The sequence below is a fragment of the Cydia strobilella genome, chromosome 2 (assembly GCF_947568885.1).
Source record: "Cydia strobilella chromosome 2, ilCydStro3.1, whole genome shotgun sequence".
Lineage (NCBI taxonomy): Eukaryota > Metazoa > Arthropoda > Insecta > Lepidoptera > Tortricidae > Cydia > Cydia strobilella.
This window is the reverse complement of record NC_086042.1, coordinates 466,003-491,152: the sequence shown is the minus strand read 5'-3', so window position 1 is coordinate 491,152 and position 25,150 is coordinate 466,003. Positions and strand designations below refer to the sequence as shown.

The following is a 25,150-nucleotide window of genomic DNA, read 5'->3' as shown; positions in this document are numbered from 1 at the left end:
CAAGGACCACAACTGTTGTTTAACCTATCGACTACAGTTAGTTCCTTACTTAAATATTACTAATACCCAGCTTTCGGCATTCGCAGGCCTTGTCCTTCACTGTCGGGCCTTCGACCCTTCTGGTTCGCTTTTAAGACATTTGACCATTGAATTGTGTAGGTATTGTGTTCGATCTCTGTACTTCCGCTGGGACGGGAAAGTAACGCTCCTGGGCTTCGAGCCAGTACGTGTAGGTGGTGAGTGGGTCGTCGTTCCCGCGACATTTTTAGTGCCCGTTCTAAACCAGAAAAACCGGACTACTGCGAGTCGGTTCCGTAATTTTTAGTATTTGTTGTTATAGCGGCAACAGAAATACATCATCTGTAAAAATATTAACTGTCTAGCTATCACGGTTCATGAGATACAGCCTGGTGACAGACAGACGGACAGACAGACAGACAGGCGGAGTCTTGGTAATAGGGTCTCGTTTTTACCCTTTGGGTACGGAATCCTAAACACCTATAATATAATTCTCAAAAAATGTGTCTACATTTTACCATGTAATTACCAAATTTATATCCATTCTTGGCAATTAAACCGCAGACATTTTCCTACCCGAAAACGCTGGCTTCCTTGCGGATGAGCGGCGCTATTCAAATGAAAAAACGCAATAAAAGGGGTATTAAATGGATACTGTTGTAGCTTTTTGTAAGGCAGCGATGGAGTTCTACTTATCTGGCCCTTTTTTTAACGCTTGGCAATTTTCTGGTACGATAAATACTGCCACAGCTGTAAGGCTAATTTAACTACTGTGTTCCAAAATCCATGATCTATTCCATAGGTACATACGAGTATGTTAACCTACCTATATGATAAATGTGAGAACGCTAAGTCGCTAGTCGCTTTCTCTCCGCTGGTCGGGCAGCTGCTTCGATCCCGCAGGTTAATTTGCGCCCAGTAATGGAAAACATGTTTAATGGCAGTTTGCATTTCGCCTTTGTAATATCCGGGATAACGTAGGTACTTATTTAAAGGCATTTGAAAATATTCGATCGCTAGTCGCTTTCTCCCCGCTGGTCGGGCAGCTGCAGGTTAATTTGCTGACGGTAATGGGAAACGTGTTTAATGGCAGTTTGCACTTCGCCTTTCGGGATGGTAACGTAGGTACTTATTTAAAGGCGTTAGGTAGTTAAGAGGTACATTAAGCCCATTTGAAAATATTCGATCGCTAGTCGCTTTCTCCCCGCTGGTCGGACAGCTGCAGGTTAATTTGCTGCCGGTAATGGGAAACGTGTTTAATGGCACTTTGCACCTTGCCTCTGTAATATCCGGGTTGGTGACGTACCTACAGGCCTCAAGCAGTTAAGACGAGGTACATTTAACCGTGAACTAAATTCTGGGTCACTCTGAACTTCGGTCACTTGTCACTGTGCCAGTATACAAGAAGGCCCAGTAATCCGTTTGGTTAAGGTATCTTATATAAATTATTAGGGTTACGGAACCCTAATAACTATATAAGATGCTTTAACCATGGGTACGGACCCAAAGAGTAAAAACGGGACCCTATTCTAAGACTCCACTGTCTGTCTGTCACTATGCTGTATCCCCCATATGATTATTAATGAAAATTTCACCTAAAAATAGCTATAAATTTGTTTTTAGGGTTCCGTACCCAAAGGGTAAAAACGGGAGCCTATTACTAAGTCTCCGCTGTCCGTCTGTCTGTCACCAGGCTGTATCTTATGAACCGTGAGTGCTAGACAGTTGAAATTTTCACAGATGATTTATTTCTGTTGCCGCTATGACAACAAATACTAAAAACAGAATAAAACAAATATTTAAGTGGGGCTCCCATACAACAAACGTGATTTTTTTTTGCCGTTTTTTGCGTAATGGTACGGAACCCTTCGTGCGCGAGTCCGACTGGCACTTGGCCGGTTTTTTTAAATTTTCTCGTGTTTATTACGCCATTAAGTTTTTTTTAAACAGAAAAATAATCATGCAATTAAGGGTTTATCGTAAGTTAGAAATGTTTTAAAATAATGTTAATGAATTTAATGTTTTGCTGGGACGTCAGTTAGCCGCGACCACGACCAGTGAAACCTGTGTCGAAACGTCGGTAAATAAAGGTAACAAAATAAATTCGCGATAGACCCGTTTCTAAATGTGATTTAATATGTGTTTTAAAATAATCCTAAAGTATCATTAGCCCCGCTGTGTTGTGGTTAAAGTCACGAAGGCAACTCTGGAATTAAATGAGCACGTTAAACTCTCGTAAAATGTAGTAATTACTACTTAGTTAATTAATTCGGTTCCCGGAAACGGAAATAACCAAATATAACCACAGTGTTATCGCCAAGGACCGGACAACCCTTTCCGCGATAAAACCCTTCTAACCAAAAATAAGGCTAGCACTTAATAAGGGTTACCCTTATCTTTAAGCGCTTTTTATAAAGGTTTCCCTTTGCGTGAAAGAGACAGGATTAGTATATATCTACGGTAGTGTATGAAAAGGAAACAAAATACTTGCCTAGTCAAAGAACGCCGCCGTCGCCGCCGACGATCGCTCGGATTCGAAGTAATGTGTGCTTTATGAACAATGTAGACGACTTAAATTAGCACGCTTACATGCTAAAAGCCCTTTATAAGGCTAACCCTTATAAGCAATATGCAAGGTGTTGGTGAGCGGATGATAAGGGTTTTGTAAGGGTATTTGGGCTACCGATTACTCAAATGTGGTAGCTTTATATAAGGGTTTTTAAAACCAAAACAAAGGGTTTCGTCTGGCAAAGGGTATGGTGAGTTAACCCTTATGCAATACCCTTATAAAACCCCGATAAGGGATAGCGGGCCGGTCCCTGGTTATCGCAAAATTTTATTTGTAAACTTTATTGCTGGTAGTACATGTCGTGTCAGCAAAGACATGATGCCTGCAGTTCCGGCTGCTAACGGCCACACAGCACGCTATGCACCAATGTACTGCTTTCACTCTCTTATCAAGTTATCAACCATATCGGATTATGAGCGAGGTCAGAGGTCACTAGTTAGATTTTTGATGACATTTTTCCAGTCATGCTAAAACCGGCCTTTCCAACATGAGTTGTGTCACATTTTCACAACTCAAGTTTTCTGTAGAGAGTATAGAGACTCAATTTCCTTCTACAGAAGGCTGACCTTTTGAGTCCTGTTCACGTACATATAGTTTAGGCACACTCCTAACTTTGGCGTTAACCAACGAACCCATCTGCCTTTGTGATCAGACCGAGAATGTCATTGGGTCAACGCTTCAATCGAGTCCTTCTAACAGCTTTCGGAAGTAATCAATATTCGAACAGCAACTTCAATTTAACCCCGCCTAGGCAGTTATCCGACTGGCAGCGAGAAAACAATTATTATATACTAGCGTTTGCCCGCGACTTCGTCTGCGTGGACTTAGTAACCGCAGCTAGAGTAAGAATAGCGCCTGGCAAAATTCTCATAGCAATCTAAATTTGAGCATATTATGCACACAAATTAGCAGGCACTTCGTTAAGTATCTAAATTCCACCCCGCTTTTTACTTTCTTAAGGGATGATTTTCGGGATATAAACTATCCTATATCTCAGGGACTCAACTTATCTCTATGCCAAATTTCATCTAAATCGATTAAACGGTTTAAGCGTGAAGAGGGAACACACAGACAGAAAGACAGACAGACAGACAGACTTTCGCATTTATAATATTAGTATGGAAGTATGGACTAGCGACTCACCCCGGCTTCGCACTGGGGGCAATGCTGATGTATGGTACATATAAACCTTCCTCTTGACACTCCCTCTTCCTCTTTTCACTATCTATTAAAAAAAACTGACATTACTATGCTGTGTATATTTTGTACTTATGTACTCTGTAATGTGAAATTTGTATGTTTATTGTACAAAATTGTATTTGACGTGTATCAGTATGCTACTAATAAAGATTATCTTATCTTATCTTATTATCTTATCTTGACGCTAGATGTCCACTACGAAAATAATAGTCGTTTTGGTAACAAAACTGATGTATGTATGGAGTGAGCACGCTCTGCTTACTTATTTCTCTATGCTTTCTCGTAAAAAAACCGTATTGATATCTGATTCTGTCCATCCGTTTAAGAGATACGATGCCACATAGAGACACACAGATATTGGCGTCAAACGTATACTCGTAACACTCCTCTTTTCGGTTAAAATTGAAAAGGTATCCTTTTGAAAGCCCTGAAACTTGTGTGTTCAGGAGCCAGCCGGGGACGCCGCGAAGCGGGCCGCAACGCCTGAAGTATCCCTTGCGACTCCACTCCGCTGACCTAGCGGGCCGTCCGAAACGGACTGATCTGTGAGTACACCTGGCTGGTTAACTTTGTATGTAATCTAACAGTAAAAAAACCTTGTAAGTAGTTAACAAGTTTGGGAACAAATCAAATTATTTTATTAAATATTTTGATTCGTGTTTTTTAAGTAGTCACACTACTATATATAAATTAAAAACTGTAATAGATGTCATATATTAAAGAAAAAGAAATGAGAAGAGATGTTGGAGGGCTTCGTCACTTTTTCTTTAATATATTATATGACATCTATTACAGTTCTTGTAAGTAGTTATTTATTTAATTTTTTTTATGACTCAGTAGTTTTGCTGTACCTGTAGACACATAAAAGTGTCCTGGTCCCGTAGACAACATGCCAATCGCTAACGTAGCGAACGAAACGCAACTGTCACTGTCACACTAATATCAAAGATAGATATAACTCCGTAATAGATGGATACAGTCTAAGGAAAAAACGTGCCTCGAAAATCAAGAAAATTTGATTCTCGTTCAGAGGGCGCTACTAGCTTTGGCCTACTGTCGTATAGATGGCGTTGACGGTTTCGTCTGTTATTTAACAATTTTAACGCATATCAGTGAAAGAACGTGGATCAAAATCATAAAAATAATTAATGCAAATAAAAAAAATCATTTATCCATATTTAAATACATTTTATCGTATTTTTATAAATCTTCATTTTTAGTTTTAAAGTGTGTCGACAGATGGCAGTGAATTTACTGGGGTTACAAAATTTACTTTGACAGTACCGCTCTAGTATAAGTTACTCTATGCTAATATGGAAGAGTGATAGAGAGACACAAAGCGATTCGATGGCGAAGCGATAGCGATTGTAACCTTGGAGGCCGGCAAAGTTGACATGCGACATGGGCTTCTTCAAGAAGCGGGTATTTAGGGTTCTCAAGGGTCGGCAATGCTTAAGTGGCTCCTGTGATGTTGCTTATGTTCATGGGCGACGATGACCGCTTCCCATCAGGCAGCTCGTCTGCTCGTTTGCTGACTATCACAGTAAAAAAAAGTGGCCGTACATGCATTGGCGCGGGTGAGACGTGTAACTATATAATATGAGTTTGCATCACACTTGCTCGAAAAAGATCTTATTTCATGCAGGTGTACTGAAGGCTGAAGGACAAAGGCCTAGCTATATTGTTCCCGCGGGATATGGATTCTGAAAAAAAAGCTATAACTCACGCATGAGTCACAATCATACGAACTAAGTAGGTATAAAAGAGTTTTATTTTAGAAATACTGACGTTTATAAATTATTATTTTTTTGTTTATGCTTTAAAATATTTAATTTTTAAATATTTTTACACAATTTTCAATTGTGGCTGAATACCGATGGGTCTGTGCCTTCGATGCCTAAACTGCCAAAACAATTCAAAATGGCGGACGAATGTTTGAAATGTCACCGTATTTAAGAATGATTTCGCTTAAAAATTCGTTTTTACTTCGCAAAGTGTGATGAAAAACATTGTGTGTAACTCCGGAGGTAAGAATATTGTTACTCGAGTTTTTAATTCACTCCAGCCTGCCGCGGTCGTGAATATAAAGACTCTCGTACATTATTTCACTTACTCCCCACGTTGCACAATGTACTATAAATATCATTCTAATGTACATTCGAACTGGCCTCTGTGGCTCACATGCGATTCAAACAGTAACGACAAGTTTTAAGTGTTTCAAAACAATATTGTATGCTACGCGCTACGACGTGCTACGGCGCTACGGCGCTACGGCGTACTCGTAGCATTATCGTTAACTATCACCACACCATGAAAAACACTGCGTTTACTGCGAGGGAATTCGCAAAACTGTAACATAAACCAAAGATAGATATAACTCCGTAATAGATGGATACAGTCTAAGGAAAAAACGTGCCTCGAAAATCAAGAAAATTTGATTCTCGTTCAGAGGGCGCTACTAGTTTTGGCCTACAGTCGTATTGATGGCGTTGACGGTTTCGTTTGTTATTTAACAATTTTAACGCATATCAGTGAAAGAACATGGGTAAAAATCATAAAAATAATTAATTCAAATAAAAAGAATCATTTATCTATATTTAAATACATTCTATCGTATTTTTATAATACTTCATTTTTAGTTTTAAAGTGTGTCGACAGATGGCAGTGAATTTACTGGGGTTACAAAATTTACTATGACAGTACCGCTCTAGTATAAGTTACTCTATGCATAAACTAACTCAGGTCATGCACACAACAATTTGTCTTGTAATCACAACTGAGAACGGAATATTATTTGCATTATGATCAGTTGGTTCTGTGTACAATAGGCTCGTTAGTCCTACAGACGCCAGAGCTTCAATCCTAGAATAACCAGTGCAGAGAAATGTAGGTCGTCTGTGGCGGACTCGCGGGCAAAACTTGTTGATAGTTGCAAACTGTGAAGTGGCGAAGCGGCCGCATTGAGGCTGGCGCAATGTACGAGTAGATTCTGTTTAGTACCGACCTAAATGGCTTTTGTGTATACTTTTTTATATACCGTTTTATTTATCATGATTGTATTAGAAAGACACATCCGCTGCTGGACACAGGTCCTGCGATAGTGACCAGCCAGAGGGTCTACCGCGAACCAACGTTAGACGTGTTGCCCGCCTGTCACACTTACGTACGAATTTACAAGTGCGACAGAGAGGCAACACGTTGAACGTGGTTCGCGGTAAGCCCTCAGATTGTTGGTCCATCTTCTATGCATCTTCTCTGGCTTGCGACAGCATTCTTGAATTATATATTCTCTCTCGGTGGTCGCTACCTCATGACTGAGGAAGTGAGGATCATGGTCATCGGTGGATGTGGATGCTTCGCACCAAAAACGGGACCCTATTACTAAGACTCCGCTGTCCGTCTGTCCATCTGTCCGTCTGTCCGGCTGTCTGTCTGTCACCAGGCTGTATCTCATCAACCTTGATAGCTAGACGGTTAAAATTTTCACAGATGATGTATTTCTGTTGCCGCTATAACAACAAAAACTAAAAAGTACGGAACCCTCGGTGGGCGAGTCCGACTTGCACTTGTCCGGTTTTTATATCGTTTTATTTATCATGATTGTATTAGAAATACACTTCCGCTGCCGGACCTGTAGTCAGGCCCTGCGATAGTGACCAGAGGGTCTACCGCGAACCACGTTCGACGTATTGCCTCTCTGTCGCACTTGTAAATTAGTACGTAAGTGTGGTAAGGCCCTCAGACTGTTGGTACATCTTCTATGCATCTTCTCTGGCTTGCGACAGCATTTTTGAATTATATATCTATTCTCTCTCGGTGGTCGCTGCCTCATGACTGAGGAAGTGAGGATCATGGTCATCGGTGGATGTGGATGCTCCACAGCTAGTTTTTAGGGTTCCGTACCCAAAGGGTAAAAACGGGACCCTATTACTAAGACTCCGCTGTCTGTCTGTCCGTCTGGCATCGGACTGTATCTCATGAACCGTGATAGCTTAGACAGTTGAAATTTTCACAGATGATGTATTTCTGTTGCCGCTAGAATAACAAATATTAAACACAGAATAAAATAAATATTTAATTTAACAACAAACGTGATTTTTTTGCCGTTTTTTGCGTAATGGTACGGAACCCTTAGTGCGCGAGTCCGACTCGTACTTGGCCGGTTTTTAGGGTTCCGTACCCAAAGGGTAAAAATTGGACCCTATTACTAAGACTCCGCTGTCCGTCTGTCCGTCCGTCTGTCTCTGTCACCAGGCTGTATCTCATGAACCGTGATAGCTAGACAGTTGAAATTTTCACAGATTTATTTCTGTTGCCGCTCGGCTATAACAACAAATACTAAAAAGTACGGAACCCTCGGTGCGCGAGTCCGACTCGCAATTGTCCGGTTTTTTTATCATCTGCCTGCACCGGTGCCTGTTCATCGCGTCATGTCAGATATATTAAATGATTATTATTTATTACTGAGTAGGCGCACTCCTGAGCAAACACTTAATTCATAATTCATAATTTTTTATTTCATGAAACTGAGTACAAAAGGTGTTAGTATATACAAAAGTCCATCACAATCTGCCGAGATCCAACGCAATATATCTTAATTCTAAAACTACAAATTAAATTAAATTAGCTATAACTATAAAGTAGCAAATTAATAAATAACAAAACAGTCATTAAATATAAGAACATGCTACAATCCTTATTGGAGCTATAATTTTATTTCATTAGTATTGTTGTTATTTTCATTTTTATTTTGACGATCATGATAGAAATTCTAATATTTTTGACATTAATGCCACCGAACTTATAATGTAATGAGGGCTAACGCGTATGAATTCGCCGCTAGGGGCGCTGTAGATGGTGGTCTTTTCCATAGTTCGAAATGTCAAATGTCACTTGTCATTTCAATGACTGACAGCTGTTCTTTAGTCTTTTGGACCACCATCAACAGAGGCGCCAACTGGTGAGCAAAAAAACGATAGCCCTCATTGTCTGTCATTAAATAAATCACCTAATCTAATCTACTATAAACCTTCTTTCTTTAAGTATAATAAGCGTTATTTCTACGGCTACGACAATTTCCAACAGGGTGATTATCTTTGATACACTGTGCAGTAATACGTTTACCGAGCTGCATACAAACGTGGCAGCATAATAAATCGGTTGTCGGGTTGCTTCTGGCCTCCGAGTTCTAATGTGATGGAAAATAGACAGCACAGCGGCGTGAATAAATTGTATTCTTTACTACGGACCTACAAACTGAAACAAGGGATAGGTGGGCCAGAAGGTTTCATCTTTATATTGATCTTGTTTTAAGAGGCCGGTGTCGATTTTAGTCGAAAAAATGTAAAATTGATAGATTTAGTCGATGAAATTGTACACCTTTTGTTACAAAATTGAATTAACAAGTACTGGTTTCTATTAGCACGTCTTCTTATCTTCCCTTTTATCAGATCATTTTTTTTAAAACAGACTCACTAAATTAGTAATGATTTTTTTTTCTGAAGGACGTTTAGGTAAACGCGCGTAAAGCACTGATTTTGTCGCTCTTATTTCTAAATTTCGTAAAGTTTGGACTGCTAAAAATGGTAAATTTGTATTACACATATTCTGTACTTGACCTTTATCAGATTACATTTTTGTTATATGACTTAGAGTTCGAGGAAATGAGAGTTAAACGAATTCAATTTTCTCCAGAAATGACTCCAAAACAAGTAAAATCGACTTAATTTCAACGTAATTTGGATACTTGAACAATCTACAACATTTGCTGAAACTATTCTTATATATCAATTTGTATAATTTACCACCATAATTTTTTGATGAATTTTTAAAAACTGCCCCTTCTCTTCATATATTACCGGTGACGCACGCTCGCGACCTCATTATTAAAAGGCAAGATGAGAAAACGTGTTAATAGAAACCAATACTTGTTATTTAGATATTACGTAACAAAACGTGTATAATTTCAACGACTAAATCTATTAATTTTAAATTTTTGCTCCAAAATCGACTACGGCCTCTTAATATCACGTTAAAATGATAGTGGACGACCGCTTTATAATAAAAACGTATGTAACATTATTTTCTTTAATGGTAATTTTCATAGAGAAAATGCGGCCTACGTTTGTATGGAGAAGTGTTTGTAAGCGGTGGTTAACTTTTTAGGATTCCGTACCCAAAGGGTAAAAACGGGATCCTATTACTAAGACTCCACTGTCCGTCTGTCCGTCTGTCTCTCACCAGGCTATATCTCATGAACCGTGATATAACAAATACTAAAGACAGAATAAAATAAATATTTTAGTGGGGCTCCCATACAACAAATGTGATTTTTTTGCCGTCTTATGCGTAATGGTACGAAACCCTTCGTGCGTGAGTCCGACTCGCACTTGGCCCTATTTTAATTCTTCCGAAGATTATGCTTTAATTTTCACAGACATTAATCCGATAGATTTATTATACTAATTTAAACATGATTGCGGACTGGTGCAGGGGTGAAGTCGAAGAAAAAATTGCACATAAAAGTCAGTTGTTAATATATATGGCGAGTAGGCAGACGCTGGCAGCGCGCCCGCCGCGGCGGCGGTTCAATTCTAGGGGCTAAGGTTTTTACATGTCCGTGGAGCCACAAGTGTAATTTATGGACCTTGACTTAGATTTTATGAGACTATGATTGAGAGCATGATTAACCAATTCAATGCCGATAACATATTAATATGAGTAAGCTGCAGAAATAACTGATCTCTCCTGCATAGAAACTTGTTTGCAGGGAGGGGGGTTAGTTATCTTTGCAGCTTATTATACATAGATAGATACAATTCCATCCAGATAGGTTGTATAAATTAATGAACAATAATCTTTCGATATTGTCTTCGGTTACCGCGATAGTTTACTCATGAAATAAAACTATGAAAACGAATTATATAGCGTATATTGAATTTATCCCGACGTAAAACACACGTAAATTTTCGATATTCTGTAAAACAGGTGGCGCGTGACAGTAAAGTCGGAGGACGAGGAAGAGGACGTGATCGACCTCGGGGCTCCACGCAAAGTCCGTGCCGCGCGCAGCGTAGCGGGTGCTGCTGCACCGCGCGCCCCCCGCGCGTACACGCCCAATCCTCGCCTGTGAGTCTACTGACTTCTTTCTTAATACTCATCTCATAGAACCTTGCAAAGAGCTTCATCAATGTTTACATCCGTTCTTTAAGACCCATCTTATTTCCTCAGGTACCCGGGTCCGCAGAAACGTCAAGTCCAAACTAAGCAAAAGCGCAAAAAATGCGGCCAACGTAGCCGCAAGAGCATAACATTTCGGCGCCCCGTACCAAACTCGCGTCTGTACCGACCCGCGCCGCCGAAACCACCCCCACCCCCAGCTAAACCACGCACCGTCTGGCACCCCCCCGTACAGGGGAAGCTAGAGACAGCATCCCGCGTCGCGCTCCGCCTCAACGGGATCTGGCGGTCTGATAAGTCGGAAGCGGAAGCATCAGTGCCTACGCTACCTGGTTCGCAACCTGTCCTAAAAAAGCGCAGTCGGATCCGTCAAAGGCCACCGTCACCGTCTCAACTTCGGAAGCTTATCGTAAAGTTGCCAGCGGCGGCGGGCGACGGGAACCCGAGCGATCCGAGCCTGCGCTACCGTCCCACCAGTCAGCACTTCCGTGCCCGGGAGCTGGGATCGCGGGACTCGACGCCGACGGGCGGACGCGTGATACAGCAGTCTGCGCGAGGCAACATGGAGGCCACGCCGAGGCATTCCACTAGTCCTGAGGACTGCTCGGAGGGGAATGATCCGCAGTCGGCGCCCAGTGAGTTTCTTGCTGAGGTGAGTGCATTCATTTGATTGCAATGTTTACATTTTGGCTGAATGCTCACTACCTTCATTGACTTACGACTTGCAGAAACTACGACCGACTTATGACAGTGGCTAGTTTTTGAATATACCTGTCTATTTTCCTTAGCCAAGAAAAAAAATGTATCAAGATGACAGAACAACGAAAAGTCACGTGATTCATTTCCATACATTAATTCACTTTTTATTGGCGTTTTCTATCAACGATCTTCACAATAAATTTTCCCGATTAAAAACGTTTGGTGAAACAAACAAAAGCGCGTTTTCCAGATGTTCCATACCTTGGTTTATCTATTTCACAGTTCCTATCAGCGATAATGCGTCGTCAATACGCCGAAGCGCTGAAGTACTGCCGGCTGATCCTTCAATACGAGCCGCGCAATGCCACAGCCCGCGGCTTCTACCCGTTGCTTCAACAGAAGCTGGCGCAGCAGAGCCCGAGAACCAGCGACAAAACCTCACCACCGAGGACTCGGCACCAGCGTTCCAAAGCTAGCCGCTCCCCTGACTTAGGTAAACACTGCTAATGGGCTCTGTCCTCTGGTTCCCTATTTAACACATTGGTAAGAATGTAAAGGAAGAAGTAGATCAAAAAATTCGATCGATTATGTAATGTACTCGGTGTTTTTCTTTTCAATTCCGTTAACTTCGGGGTATGCTAATAAGTACATTTAAGAAAACCGAATGGCATTGTTATTTTTCAGTTATATATTTTTTTTTCCCACAAGGTGGACTGATGACCGGGTAAAGATCGCGGGAGTCCGCTGAATGCGGGTGGCGCAAGACCGGTCATTTTGGCACTCTTTGGGGGAGGCCTATGTCCAGCAGTGGACGTCCTCTGGCTAATATGATGATGATGATATTTTTTTTTTATATATTTCGTAAAGACTAATTAATAGCGTTGTTGTAACATGGACATGATATTTAAATGCAATACCCATTGAAAACTATGACATATCAAAATAAATCATTGATTATCTTCAAAATCGACCCAATTTAAAATACCGCGGTTTGAGAAAGTTACTTAATTTAAGCTGAAGAATACACCCTTGAAATTAACGGACTGAAAAAAAACACTGTATAAATTATACTGATTTGAGTACCTGAGTGATGATTAGGTACTCAAATCAGTAATGGACCGAGAGATTTGTGTAATACTGAAAGAATATAAGGTTCTCTGAGTGTAATAGCACCAGGAAACTGCATAGTATTGTGAGGTAATGGATCGAAGTTGAATGTTTTTTATTTCTTTAATTATATTTTGAATTGCACAGTGCCTTAGTTTATAACTGTTATGCTATATAAGTTTTCTGTAATAATAATAATAATACAGACTGACAAAGATTCTTGTGGTTTTGGTATTGTATAATATGCATTGATGGTTACAGGAGGTGTGTCCAGTGGTGCCAACTCTGGAGCGTCCTCGCCTGCGCCACAAGGTCTTTTACCACATGTAAGTATTTTACACTCTTACTTTTATTTGATTATATATTTTTTAATCCATCAAATTTTGAACAGAACAAAGAATCGGAAACTGGTTTAATGATGATAAATTAAAAGTTATGGCGAGTGTCTAACAAGTTGTCAACTCTCGCATAGAGAAACTTATACTAGAGCGGTACTGTCATAGTAAATTTTGTAACCCCAGTAAATTCACTGCCATCTGTTGACACACTTTAAAACTAAAAATAAATATTTATAAAAATACGATAAAATGTATTTAAATATGGATAAATGATTTTTTTATTTGTATTAATTATTTTTATATGATTTTGACCCATGTTCTTTCACTGGTATGCGTTAAAATTATAAATAACAAACGAAACAGTCAACGCCATCTATACGAGTGCAGGCCAAAACTAGTGGCGCCATCTGATCGAGAATCAAATTTTCGTGATTTTCGAGGCACGTTTTTTCCTTAGACTGTATCCATCTATTACGGAGTTATATCTATCTTTGACTCTCGTTAACAAGCGCCATCTATGGGACACTCTCTACTCTATATTGAACCCTCGATGACTTATATTCTACGCACCCACTAGGGTATGTAGTTTAAGAGAAGGCCCATAGGTGGCGCCTTAATCAATATCTAGGTTTAAATTAGTAATAATAAAATTGTACTCTTACTTTACGAATAGACACCATTCGATATACACGCTGTTTTCTCTCCGACTCCTGCCTGACTCCTTCGATCTCCACCCACGTGCCAACACAAGTTCTTTCTCCGAGCTCTGTTCTGTTTAGAACTTTAGGTTATGTCCAGAAGAGCAACACTACCCTATGCATGCCTGTTTACTCTTACAGGAGGTGATGGAGCAGGAGGCAGACTCGCTGTCGTGCTCAGACCCTCGGCCCGGCAGCGCGGGCAGCAGCGAGCGAAGCGAGGCAGAACCTGGCCTAGGCTCAGTTTCTTCGCAGTCCTCATTAGAGTTGGATTCTTCTGCCGCACACTCCTCGCCCAGCCTGTCGCTCAGCCGCCGCACTGACAGTCAGTATCTGAGTGTAATGGGTACAGGTTGACCCTCAGTTGAGTAGCGAGCGAAGTAAGACAGAGCCAAAGCTAGGCTCTGTATCATCGCGCTCCTCGTTAGAGTTGGATACATCGGTCGCACACTCCTCGCCCAGGCTGTCGCTCAGCCGCCGCACTGACAGTCAGTATCTGAGTGTAATGGGTACAGGGTGACCCTCAGTTCAGTAGCGAGCGAAGTAAGACAGAGCCAAAGCATAGGCTCTGTATCATCGCACTCCTCGTTAGAGTTGGATACATCGGTCGCACACTCCTCGCTCAGCCTGTCGCTCAGCCGCCGCACTGACAGTCAGTATCTGAGTGTAATGGGTACAGGGTGACCCTCAGTTGAGTAGCGAGTGAAGTAAGACAGAGTCAAAGGTAGGCTCGGTAACTTCGTCTCCTCGTAGCCCTTACAGCTGGATTCAGCTGCCGCACTGACAGTTAGTATCTGAGTGTAATGGGTACAGGGTGACCCTCAGTTCAGTAGCGAGCGAAGTAAGACAGAGCCAAAGCATAGGCTCTGTATCATCGCACTCCTCGTTAGAGTTGGATACATCGGTCGCACACTCCTCGCTCAGCCTGTCGCTCAGCCGCCGCACTGACAGTCAGTATCTGAGTGTAATGGGTACAGGGTGACCCTCAGTTGAGTAGCGAGTGAAGTAAGACAGAGTCAAGGGTAGGCTCGGTAACTCCGTATCCTCGTTGCCCTCACAGGAGCTGGATTCATCAGCCGCACACTCCTCGCGTAGCCGGTCGCTCAGCTGCCGCACTGACAGTCAGTATCTGTGTAGCGTCACAGAATAAGTAATAGTATTATCATACGCCATCTATTAGGTACTTGGGAGTTCAGGTGGATAAACACCTCAACTGGCAGGAACACATTAGTAGTCTTACGGGAAGAGTACGAAAACTGAGCTACATATTTAAAACTTTGCGGCATGTTTGTGACACAAAACTATACTATACTTTCTATCTACTACGCGTTGTGCCAATCAATTACAAGTTACTGCATAAATATTTGGGGCGGTGCGGCCAAAACGACATTGTTACAACTTGAAAGAGCGCAGAGAATTGTACTTAAAGTCATGACCTTTAAAAAATATACTTATTCAACTACAAGCCTGTACAGTGAAATTTCGGTCCTAACTGTCAGACAACTATTTATTAACCAATTGATCCTTATGCAGCACGTAACTCCACCGGACTTCCTTGATTCAAGACGAAGAAACGATATTGTATACTCCATTCCGAATCATAGTACCAAGTTTGCAAAACGGTTCACTATGGTTCTGGGTCCCGCAGTCTATAATAAAATTAGTAAAACTACAACCCTAAGAACGCTTACATCATACTCTTGTAAGTTAAAATTAGAAGAATACTTAAAACTATTGAACTACGACAGCACTGAACGTTTAATAAAATGAGTAATTGGCATACACACACACTTACATATAACCCACATACATAGACACACACACACACCTATAGAATTAAGTAAATATTATAGCTAAATATGTACAACTTAACATATTAATAAATGTATTACATACTTGTAAGTTTCAAATAAGTGTCAGTTTTTCACACACATACCTATAGATATTATGTAAATAATAACGTATTGATTATAGTTATTATATAAGTCTCATTTTTGACGTCGAACGTATGTAGGTACTTGGTATAAAACCTAATTAAAATTGTATAAAATATTCTAATCATCCCTATCTAAGAGTTGTAAACGTATAATAAATAAAATAGAATAAAAATAATAACAAAAAAGTTATATCTGTACATACTATAACTGAAATAATTTCTTACAAAACACTAGGGGCCTATATTAATTAAAAAAGATCCTAACATGAAACCTTAAATATACTTAAATAAATTAAGAATAATGTGTTACTCTTGCATATACTACATGCTTACTCTTACTGCAACTAACCATCGGAATGCGGTTTTTTTTGTCAAACGACCCACGTGTACGGCTAATATTTAACTTAACTAATAAAATTAAATGATTAAATGATGTTGCTTATTGACTGTCAAGTGTCAACACATTGAAAACAGAGGATGGCGAATCCTGTTTCCACCGTGATACAGTTTAATACTAGTACGGGGAACAGACGTAGCTTACTTTATTCATAAAATGTTAAAGTACCTATATTATTTTGTAGTTATCTTTACTGGACAGTGCAGTTGACTGACCGATTGTAGACCTTATTCTATCGACTTAGGGACGTCGGTTGGTCACTTAACTGTGCTGCGCCTAGTGACCAAGGTCACTACACTATGTAGTTGTATAAAAATGTAAGCATATATATGTCTTTTCTAATACTGAATAAAGATAATTTTGATTTTGATTTTTTGATTTGATTTTTGATACAGAACGGCCACGCACCGCCCCGCCCCGACTCGAATTACCTCGCCCCGTGACAGAAATCTGGCGGACTTCTGGCGTGCTCTCAGTACTATTTTTAAGCAACTTACTCACACTATGACGCATGACGCGTGTACAGGCGTGCCGTTAACACATAGAAACGCAAGTGATTTTTGATGAATAGCGTGTCCGCCCTGTGGTAGCGTGTATAGAGGGTGACCCTTAATGGAGCAAATCAAAGGTAGTGTCCGGCTCGGTATCTTCGCAGTTCTGGCTGGAGGTAGACTCGTCACTCGGGCCCAGCAGGTGAAGCAAAGCGGAGACAGGGATGAGTTCGAAGTCCACGGAGTTCTCGTTAGAACCGGATTCATTCCCCGCGCGCTCCACGCCTAGTAGGTCAACCACCACACTGACAGTCAGGGCTGCCCCTATCTCCCATTAGGCACTGAGTACAGACTCGGCGCTTGTACTACTCGTTGATGAGGTAATATTATCACAACTACAAGGGCACGTCATGGCTTTCTTTGTTTTTATATGTAAAATTGTTTGGTTTGTGTTTACGAATAAAAATATGTTTATTCAAATCTATTCTATTGTACTTATTCACAAAATGTTTGAAGGTAAATGTCGGGTCCACGTTGCAGGCGCATCGGCGTCGGCGTCGGCGTCGGCGTCGGCGTCGGGCACGTGGGACAGCTCGGGCTCGGGCGCGCGCGACGACAACGGGAACCCCGCGCCCAAGGCCAAGCCCGAGTCCACCGGCGAGCCCAAATCATGTACGTATACACAACTACATACACACATGTGGAAAGCTTCCGAAGAATTAGGGAATTTCTGCAAAATTTCACAGGAATAAAAATAAATTTGCAATTCAGATTTTTTTCGAAGGTATCTATTTTGAGAAATTTCCAATATCCTTAATTCCAATTGAAAATTTTCGCAAAATTGTAAACTTTTCCTTTGCACATCAGTAGGTACAGTTACGCACGCATACATACACACATTACAATAGGCGAAGCTTTATTACACAACTAAATGCAAGAAATAGAAGTAACAATAAAACACTCTTTTTTTTGGGCAGTCGTGTAAAAAGTAAAATACGAGCTTATGCAAATCAGCTTAAAAAGCACTACTTATCTGATGAAAGTGTATTTCGGTATGATAATTTCTTTTAATTTTTACTCCTTTAGAGAAAAAATATTAATTCAGAAAGAAATAAATGGCACCGGGGGTCTATATTTGGTAGTTTAAATAGAGCAGTTTCAATAGAAAAACAGCCTTCACTGTTACTGGGTGGGGATGGGGTGTATCAATTCAAGGAAACCCCTTTTGGTCTATTTACAAACCCCAATAAACAGCATCAGCCCCTCTTGCTATAATTATGTACCTTCATCGTTATTTAAAAAGTTATATTGGTTATCTTACAAAGATGACATTGTTTTTTTTTCTTTGCTGTACTCTTACTTTAACTATTACTTACTTACTGCTGATGCTGTGGCGCATCGACCCGAAGTGGATCATGCCCTGTCCAAAGCCGTTGCCGTTGTGTGGTTGGGTTGAGTGTACTTTAACTTCGCCATCTTAAAATACAAATTGATAGGTACTCTTATTATTTACTTAACGAGAAAAAAATATTGAAAGAGCTACATCGTTTTTGGAGCACTTAATGCATTAGCGTGTGTAGATTCAAAAAATGTTGATGCACGTTATTTTATTAGGCATATAGTATATAGATAATTAGACATGGGGTTCAGAGATGTAACATTCAATCAATTTGTATTTTGACAATTTGAGACTTTTTTCTAACTTGTCTCTGCCAATTTGTAATTTTGGACAACATGCAGTATTTCTGTTTTATTAAAGGGCGAGTGCGAGGGAGCAGTGAGCACCAGCAATCAAGTATTAGTAATGCTGAATGTTGCACTAGGGGCCTAATAGCTAAGTGACAATCGATTATAGAATACGCCAATCGAAACTGACATAATGTATAGGAAATGATCTTATGTATTAAATCACATTTACAAACGGGTCTATCGCGAATTTATTTATTTATTTAAATCTCTGTTTTGACATTTTGCTGGGACGTCAGTTAGCCGCGACCACGACCAGTGAAACCTGTGTTGAAACGTCGGTAAATAAAGGTAACAAAATAAATTCGCGATAGACCCGTTTGTAAATGTGATTTAATATGTGTTTAAACCGCGAAAGTTTAAAATGTTATAATGATATTATGATCAAGTCATTTTCCGTTCGTCCCGTAGTACATTTTACTTTTCGACTGGCGTCGGTCGATAATAGTTTGCCAGCTTGGTCGATATACGTTTGTCACGTTGGCTACGGCCGCCGAGTTGTTCACCGCCAAGTGATTACGGCCGTAGAGTAGTTAGCTTCTCGTGTGTTTTGTCCTGCGGTGGCAGCATGGTTGCATTTTTATCGCTTGTCACTTTCGCACTTACGTACTTGTTAGAACGTAACAGGCATGGTGACAGGCGAGGCGATAAAAATGCGACCGTGCTTGGTCCGCTGGTGTGTGGTGTGTGTGACGTGTGCGGTGCGCTGTGCAGACTTGTGCGACGCGGAGAACAACCAGCCGACCGTGTCCACCGTCGGCCGCTCGCCGCGCCGCGCCCCCCGCGACCCCCGCGCCGCCCGCGCTCCCCCGCTCACGTTGCAGGTGAGTTGCCTCAATAGACCGCGGGCCAGGAACAGATTTTCATGACCAGTCGCCTCCCGGGCGAAAACTCGTATAGTGGTTAACGGCTATTTATAATGCACCCTGGTGAACGTTAGCTGCCGCTCCGTTGGTGGGTTGAGGTAGAGCCGGTAGAGGCCACTTACGCGTTACCAAGTACTTGCATTTAAGTAGCTAAGTAGATCTAGATCACTTTTAGCGCAGAATCTAAACAATCACCCTTCTTGTGTCCGAGCAGTTAATCTCAATTCAGTTTTTTTTTCGATAAAATTAAATCTACAATTTAAACTTATACAAAAAACAAAACTAAAAAATCTTCTCGGAATTAAATCTTCTCGGGCCAGAGGTATAGGGTTGGAGCCGGCGTAGCTTTATTCGCATTTTCTTGACTTGAAAATAGTTGTATAGTATAACTAGCCTTATTATGAACTGATTTTGCATGTACAACCGGCTTTAAAGTTTATAGTTTATGATGGTTCATTATTTTTGTATGTGGGTATTTTTGCACTTTGTAGCTTTTCCTTAGTCACCCGTTGACCACGAACGCTGTAAACGTCGGGATGTATTATAAATTCAATATACGTGATATAATCCGTTTTTATAGTTTTATTTCAAAACTAAAAACTTAATATAAAATACTTCTCGCAAATTACCCCCTTCCGGCATGGACGCGAGAACGCTGGCGGCGTTACATCTCTGCCCCGCCAGACTTAGCCAAAGAAAACGCCCGCTATAATCGCCTGAGACCCCTAATCAGCCGGACGGACAGTTTAGATTATATTTATCGTATATGAAACTGTGCATGTTGTTCCACAGAGCGAGCAATCAACAGAGTCGCTCCGCCGACTGCGCGCGCAGTTCACCTGCTCCATCAAGTGAGCAGCCAACCCTATCGTCTTGTACCACGTCTGTTATAAGTTCCCGCTGTACTAAACACTGTTTACTGTACTAACGTCTTTTATTATAAGTATTTAGTGAGCGTTTACAAACACCCAATTGCAGAAACGCTTAATTTAAAATATTTATATCAGTACGGTTTCACTCATTATTTTTAGTCGCTTTTGGCGGATTCGGATTCGTGCACGAAGTACAGCCGCCGCGGACACTCGTGCCTGAGGAAGGATTCCCGAAGAATCCGAAACATGTCGCCAAAAGCGACTAAAAATAATAGTGAGTACCGTACTGATCTAAATATTTTGAAATATGTCTCATGATAGTTTAATTTCGATTAAACGCTTAATTAGCCATATTAAGAGATGATATATTTCTAGGGGTCCCTTTGTTTGACATAATTATTGAAAGTCATAATTGTCATTGGTCATAATTCTGAAACCGTTAACTTTTCAGGATTTTCCTCGGGTTATCCAATAGCTAGGTTAGGTTAGGTTTTTGTTTTATGGCAATCCTGAAAAGTTACGCGTTTCTGAGAAAAACTAAATTATGACTAATGATAATATGACAATCATTACATTATGACTTTCAATAATTATGTCAAACAATAGAGACCCTGTTCACATATTTTTGAGCCATTTGTCTGGATCGATAATTTTGCCTTCGACTGTCCATTGTTTTTTTATTATGTGGGCTGTTGAATGTCTGTTTTTTTAGTGAGGCCTTATTTAAAAAAAAATATGTTTATGCAATTGGGTGAACTATTATCAATGTTTATTTACTGTAAGTTAGACTACTGAAGCTATGTGATGATTTATATGTATGGGACTAAACTTCTTAATTGGGGTCAATATACGATGTAGAAACGAAATTACCCTCCATGTTGGTATACATACACATATGTTAGTTACTACTGCATGGATAAACATATCTATTGGTGTTTAATATTACTTAACGATTGAGTGCAGGGTGCGAATGGAAAATGTAAAGAAATGTGATCAAGCAAGGTCAATAATATAAAAGTGGAGGTCTACTTTAGTGTAGGTACGCTTGAGTTGAGTGACAAGCGTCAAGCGGAGCGTTATACGTGGCGGGCAGCGGCAAAAAACTTTTCACCTCAGCAACTCGAACAAGCCTACTTTCGTCACTCCCTGGAGTGACTCACGCCAGGGACTCAAAAACACGAGATATAAAATAACCTTGCTCTCGTGTTGCACACATAATTTTTCACCTCAGTAGTGAGAACATATTAAAGGTTAAAATGTATTTCGAATTACACAGAATAAACAGAAAATGAGAGTATTATAATATGTACGATACGATAAGATACGATACGATACGATACGATACGATACGGTACGATACGATACGATACGATACGAGACGAGACGAGACGAGACGAGACCGGACCGGACCGGACCGGACCGGACCGTACCGTACCGTACCGTAGTATGAAGTTCATGGCCTTCACTAAATTAAAAAGCTACATTGTTTCACTCCCTGGAGTGAGGAAAGTCGCACTTTGCTCACTCCAGGGAGTGACGAAAGTAGGCTTGTTCGAGCTGCTGAGGTGAAAATAACTATTGTGCAGCGACTGCAGCGTGCACTCGACCACGGCATATGTTCGCTTATTCGAGCTCGAGCGTAAAGGCCTTACTGTTTTGCAAGGGAAACGCCCCCCGCGTGATTTTGATAGCAACTGACCATATCTGTACGTGTCGTGTTTTATGTAGCCTTAGAGGATATAAACAAATGGAGTCTGCCTTGTCTGTACAAAAAAGTCTGCCGATTTTGGCTTGGGGAACGTCAAATGTATACTTAACGTAAAAATAGCCATGTCAGATAAACATCAGTCATTGTGTATGACCATTGACCGACTATTTTTGACAGAGGGGAACGCCTGTTAATGGCTACTCCGTTTGGTTATATCCTTTGTAGCTCTTATTATAGCGGCCCATCTAGTTGGGCCTCGTAGGTTTTCATATCAATGTTGCTTGCCTTCGAAGCTAAATCCCGTCCCCGAGAAGTCAAAACTACCATGCGTAGATTTTTTAATCGTTATTCAAGATACAAATTTTCATTTAAATCCAATAACACCATTTCATATCTAATATAAAGACAACTTTTGTGAATTTTTGGAATTTTATTAGGTACAACAAATATACACTTACCTTCAATTTAAATTCAAGGAATGCAAGGTCCTTGCGCTGTCCTAACTTAGTAGCAATTTTCAGTTCTAATTTCTATAGTATTTTATACAATCGTGATATAATAGAGAGCTTTTCAGTCGAGTACCGTGTTTAAGCAACGAAGCTTGCTGAGTTGCTTAAGTTAAGGTACGAGATTGAAAAGCTTGATTATATCACTATTGTATACAATACTTTTTCTACGAGACAAAAAAATAATACTTTCAACTAGTAGAATCATATACTTAGGTAAACAAACAAAAAGTATACAGCTAAGATACGCGAGCTGCCGCGACCCGCGATACCTTCATACTCGTACGCGCCCCGGCCGCCGGGCCCGGCGCCCCCGGCGGGTTGGTCAACGACACCTCCTCGTAACTCATGAGGCCCTGGTACCTGCTCCGCGCTAAATTCAATTTTAAGACAGTTTTTTTCTCGATTTTCGGCCACCGTAGCCTATGGAGACTAACAAGGAACGCTAAGCGGTTTTCGTAGGATATGGATGTTGCTATATGAAGGGTGTCACATGCGCGTTTATGACTTATGAAGCAATTGTTGGCCAACCAATCACAAAGCAGATGCGACGCAGCAACGTGTTTAAGTAGGCTAAGTGGCATTAAATGGAGTCTCCTTAAACAAGAAATATTTTACTGAAATGTATGAAGTTCTATTTTCAAAATTTTTATAATTAACTAAACCGTATCGATAAAATTCTTATGCTTAAGTCGGAAGTGCCATAAACTATCCAACGTTGAAAAGAGTAAGGTTGTAGTGTTGCATATGAAGTCGTAATACACAGATTATACTCGACGAGTAGAAAAAATAAATAAACAGTAAGTCTCTAATACTATAATAATACTATTTCTACCCTTAAAAGACAGGTAAGCACTTTGATATGGAGGCTGTAGCGATTTGTATATCTCAAAAGAATGTGTGTTGCACATACATTTGTATATTCATATAAGTACAAGAGCGTATAAGATAAATTGTTGAATTTCACTACATTCTATTAACGTTGTACTAATCGAAACTGAATGGTTGTAGCTAAATATTTAACAATATTTAAGGTCGGCCTAGTCATAACCGGCATTAATTTCCAGCTCAGCTATTTTAGAACGAGGAACCCAATTCTGGTTTCACGTTTTATTTAAGACCTGGCTATTTAAGTGTCCCTTGGTACATACATGTATCTCGGCATAATTTTCTTGCTAGAATGTCAAGCTAAGACAAACTTGGGGCCTATTCGAAGTTTCCTAATTGATCTCATTTTGACATTACTCTCTCTGAAAGTATCTATTCAATCTTACTCAACTTTTTTGGTACGAATTTCTAACCTCAAAAATGTTAATCAAAAAGCAGAAATGCTTATTATTGATTTGAAAAATGGACGTATTTTTTTTATGTATATACACCGTATATTACGCCGTAGCACATTTAACGGGCGTAGCATTGAAAGGTAATCCTGAGTGCTACGCTCTACGACGTAGCTCGCGTAGCATATAGTCTACGCATCTTCTAATAATTAAAAGGGAGATTATAATATGAATGTTCTCAGATGATTTTTTCGGGCTCGGGCCCTAATCTGTTAAACAAATGCGTTTGTTTATTTTAAGAGCGGTCTTCAGCACGTGCCAAAGCAACCATGTCGTTTAAAAAACAATTATGTATAATATTAAGGTTCAAATTTATGTGACAGCTCATTCAGAGAACAATCAGGGTCGTCTTTTCTTTGGAGATAACAAAAGTGTAATCTCTGCATGGGCTGTTTTATGAATTTGAACCACATATCGCACTTAAACTATCGTGAGACATATTTCAAAATATTTATCAGTACGGTTTTTACTCACTATTATTTTTAGTCGCTTTTGGCGACATGTTTCGGATTCTTTGGGAATCCATCCTCAGGCCGCGGGCAGTGCACGACGTACAACCGCCGCGGACACTCGTGCCTGAGGATGGATTCCCAAAGAATCCGAAACATGTCGCCAAAAGCGACTAAAAATAATAGTGAGTAAAAACCGTACTGATAAATATTTTGAACCACATACATAAATAGAATGGTAAATTTGCTTTTTAAACGGACTTGTTCCCGTTGCTTGAATGTCGGGGCTATTCGCAGTAAGCAGTGCATAAAGGAAAAGACCTATTGTTTAACAGGTTAGCCCGAGCCCGAAAAAATCATCTGAGTTAATTCATACTATCTACTTAGCTTCACAAAGTACCTAACATCTTTAAATTAGAAATTAGTTCATAAATATGGTAAGGAAGAGCATTCAAATCTAAAATGATGACATTGTTTTGAGTGATCTTATTTCAGATTGTTAATATCATATCGCAATTTTTAGGGTCCCGTACCCAAACGGTAAAAACGGGACCCTATTACTAAGACCACTGTCCGTCTGTCACCAGGCTGTATCTCATGAACCGTGATAGACAGTTGAAATTTTCAAATTTGTATTTTAAATACTGAAAACAAAATAAAATAAATATTTAAGTGGGGCTCCTATACAACAAACGTGATTTTTTTGCGTAATGGTACGGAACCCTTCGTGCCTGAGTCCGACTCGCACTTGGCCGGTTTTTTAATGTCATATTTTTAAATCGGAATGCGCCCCGTAGTATGAGTAAGATTGAATTCACTGTAATGCTATTGTATGAGCTGAGTGTAACGAGAAGACTGAATGCGGCATAGTATTTATAACGTGTACAAGTACCTATTATAGTATTTGTGACATTTTCAACCAAAAGGTACCACATTGTCGCTTGTCAATAAGGTTGATTTCGAATTGAAGCTGTATGGAAATAGCGCCTTATTGACAACCGACAATAGGTACCCTTTTGATTGATAATGGC

General features: G+C 40.3%; 1 protein-coding gene across 1 annotated transcript; it reads left to right on the top strand.

Annotated features, from left to right (window-relative positions):
• The first annotated feature begins 2,905 nt into the window (after positions 1-2,905).
• Positions 2,906-20,168, top strand: LOC134749066 (serine/arginine repetitive matrix protein 1). The gene is made up of 10 exons (XM_063683975.1): positions 2,906-2,955; positions 4,234-4,332; positions 10,775-10,915; positions 11,018-11,618; positions 11,948-12,158; positions 13,034-13,098; positions 13,950-14,137; positions 14,622-14,758; positions 19,093-19,202; positions 20,037-20,168. Exons 1-10 carry the CDS (start codon positions 2,906-2,908, stop codon positions 20,097-20,099), a joined length of 1,665 nt encoding a protein of 554 aa, XP_063540045.1. The 3' UTR covers positions 20,100-20,168.
• Positions 20,169-25,150: the final 4,982 nt, after the last annotated feature.